We start from the raw sequence: 3,257 nt of genomic DNA, 5'->3' as shown, positions 1-3,257 counted from the left end.
CTACATGGCAAGTCGAGAACCTGACGACGCCATCACGCCCCGACAGAAGTCAGACATTCTCAACTCACATCGCCCTGCCGAGTCCACCACACCACCTGAGGCAAACAAAGCCGCCAACATGTTCACGGAAGCCTTCCGCCGCGTCTTTCACCAGGGCCAACCCCCAACAAAGCAGATTGAGCTCCGCGACGTCTTGCTTTTGGATGAGTCAGTCGACAGCATCATGGAAACCAAGCCCACAGCCAAGGATGGCTCCAGCACACAGCACGAAAACGAGCATGATGCTGTCGAGTATTGGCTGGGAACTTATTCAATTCTCGGTTGCCTCATCTGCTTCAGTCATTCCTGTGAGCACGGCGAATACGATGCCCAGAATTGCAAGCGCACCCTTTCGATTCTTCCCCGTCTTTCGGATACTCTGAAGCGGCGACGTCGCCTCCCCTACAGTGCAGCTGATACGGTTAATGGCAATGGCCCCTTATCCCCACTCTGCAAACGTAACTGCTATCGGAGCTCGCCCCGGCCTGTTGCTGCCTCAATCCAGAGGCCCTGGGATGAAGAGGATCATTTTATCCTACGATCTACGGTTGCGACCGCCGACCGCAGCAAGGTTACGAAAGATCCCTTCTGCTTGGTTGCCCAGCTCCTTGACCGGGATTGCAGTGACGTATTTAATGAATATCAAAAGTTGAATGTGTCCATGTCTCCAGTTGAGCCAGCAAACAGATTGCAAATCCGGACGGTCAGCTGGTACGATCGTTTCAAAAAGACGCTCATCGGTGACTGGGAATCCCATACCAAAACCCACGAACATCAAAAACGCGAACTCTCCGAACCTTGTAATCATGAAGGACCTTGTACTTCGGAAAGTTGTATTTGCGTTCAGCATGGTGTTCTCTGCGAGAAGTTCTGCGGCTGTACGGTGGAAAATTGCGCCTACAAATTCACAGGCTGTGCCTGCCACTCGCAAGGCAAAACTTGCCTCTCAAAAGGAAAGGAAAGGCCATGTATCTGTGTGCAGCTGAACCGCGAATGCGACCCAGATGTTTGTGGTCGATGCGGGGTGGTTGAGAGAGCCGATCCTGAGAATGCTGATAATGAAGTTCTTCATTCTACCGGCTGTCAAAACTGTTCGCTGCAGCGGGGCCAGGCGAAGAGCCTTGCTTTGGGCGAGAGTCAACTTGAGGGAGTCGGGTATGGGTTATTCACTATCGAGGATATCGCACAGGACGATTTCATCATCGAATATGTAGGTGAACTGATCACCCACGATGAAGGAGTGCGACGAGAAGCCAGGCGTGGCGACGTGTTCGATGAAGAATCAAACATTTCGTACGTATTTACTCTGTTAGACAACGAAGGTATTTGGGTGGACGCTGCGACATATGGTAATTTGAGTCGCTACATCAACCACGCATCAGAGAGCGACAAGCGCGGGGGCTACATCAACCCACAGAATCCTTTACGTCAATGGCGAATACCGCATCAAGTTTACAGCCATGCGTGATATCAAGGCTGGAGAGGAGTTGTTCTTCAATTATGGTGAAAACTTCCCCAACCTGACAAAGAAGCTGCTCGACCATAAGGTGGGAGGGAAGTCTGACCAGGGTAAAAAACGATCGCGACGGCCCAACGGAGAAGGGGTCGCACGGAAGAATCCAAAGACGGATAAGAAGAAGCCCGGAAAGGGAAAGAAGCGTGCCCAAGCAGTTCTCGATGAAGACGACATGCTGGCGGATACGCTTGGTTTCGCTCCAAAGCCTCTCCGTAAGCGTAAGAAGGGCCCATTTGAGGAGGACTCAGAAGAAGAAGAGTATCACCCGACTGGCACTGATGCCTCCATCATGGAAACACCTTCAGATGGAGATTCGGATTTTGGAAATTCAGCAGCAAGACTGCGAAAACGAGCGCGACAAGATGGCAAGGGAGCAGCGTCGAGCCATAATGGCAAACCACGAGGAGATTTAAAGACACGCGGCAAAAGAGGAGGCGCCAGACCAGGAAGTGGTCGGCCGAGAAAGTATCCACGAAAGCTGACTTCAGCTCCGATGTTGGAGCATCCTTCAGCTTCGGAATCGCAAGATCGAGAGGACCCAGAAGAACGCCAGATCGTGGCTGCAGACACCATCGTGCCAGCTGCACTGCAACGGCCACAGCCAGTGGAAATCAATGACAGCATGGAATACGTCACTTTTTCAGAGGAACGCACTGAAGAATCCAGGCTGCTCCAGAGCCAACTAGAGGAGGACAACGATGAAGACGACGACGATGATGACCAAGACGTGGTTGTGCGGTCGCGCGTTGATCGAGGTGTTAGAAACCGGCGCCCAACAGCCAAGTTAAGAGATGACGGAGACTGGATAAGCGGGAGTCAATAATATAGAGGGTCTTCCAAGGTGGCTTGGCTTCATTGTAAGATAATGGCGACATCGCAAACATACAGTCTTGCACAAACTAGGATGGAAATTTCTGGGTTTGGGTGGGAAACAGAAGGCTTGGTATTAGTTGGGAGACAGTTGTTGTAGTAGTATTACAAAATATATGAGTCTCAAGGACGCAATTGGCTTTGGTATTTTGCGTTATGGACGTAAAAGGCATACCGAATGGATGCTCTTCAATTGACTACGTACAATGTTTCGACTCTTGAATACAGAGACTGCTTTGATATCATCTTTATGAAAGGATGCCCGCCATTATCAATAGTTATGTCTTCATAATTCGTTAAATAGATCTGCACTAGTGTCCTTTTTGTACATCTTTTTGTATAGATGTAAGCCACTAAATTCTTCAGCTTCAGTGATGATGCCCCACATCCCACCATTAGCGTCCAGTAGGCTCCAGCCACAAGCGATGACGTTGTCGATTCGAAAGCGGGAAGGAACAAGACAGGTGCACGACAGCTTTCCCAGCTCTGCCAGGTTCAGGTCCAAACTGACCACCTTTGTCATTCTTCCTCCTTTCACCTTACATACAAATACGAAGACCATCGCAATCGGAAGCTTTTTTCCTTTCTCATAACACACCAACACTCTACGACTAAACGTCTCTCTCACTCTCTCTTTTGAGCTTCTCAATCTTCCTCTATTTCACTTTTTGTTTACCCCTCGTCACCGCCGTCACCATGACGCTCTACTATACTCTCGTGCGTTGCTTGTGCCTTTATCGAGAGCTTCAATCACCTAGCCAATGGAGTTGCTAACTGTTCCAATTAGGTCTTCATGCTTCTCGTCTTCGAGATGGCGCTTTTCATGCTCCTG

At 49.8% G+C, this 3,257-nt stretch overlaps 1 protein-coding gene across 1 annotated transcript; it reads left to right on the top strand.

Moving 5' to 3' along the window:
* Positions 1 to 641: 641 nt before the first annotated feature.
* FOXG_00870 (uncharacterized protein) lies at positions 642 to 2,565 on the top strand. Its single transcript, XM_018377494.1, has one exon. It carries the CDS (start codon positions 1,500 to 1,502, stop codon positions 2,376 to 2,378), a length of 879 nt encoding a protein of 292 aa, XP_018233229.1. The 5' UTR covers positions 642 to 1,499; the 3' UTR covers positions 2,379 to 2,565.
* The last annotated feature ends 692 nt before the right edge of the window (positions 2,566 to 3,257 follow it).

This window comes from Fusarium oxysporum, chromosome 1, assembly GCF_000149955.1.
Source record: "Fusarium oxysporum f. sp. lycopersici 4287 chromosome 1, whole genome shotgun sequence".
Taxonomy (NCBI): Eukaryota; Fungi; Ascomycota; class Sordariomycetes; order Hypocreales; family Nectriaceae; genus Fusarium; species Fusarium oxysporum.
This window is presented reverse-complemented; position numbering and strand designations above follow the sequence as displayed.

What these genes read in the sequence shown, in the direction of transcription:
- FOXG_00870 (XM_018377494.1), top strand. Translation starts at nt 1,500, where the DNA reads ATGCGTGATATCAAGGCTGGAGAGGAGTTGTTCTTCAATTATGGTGAA.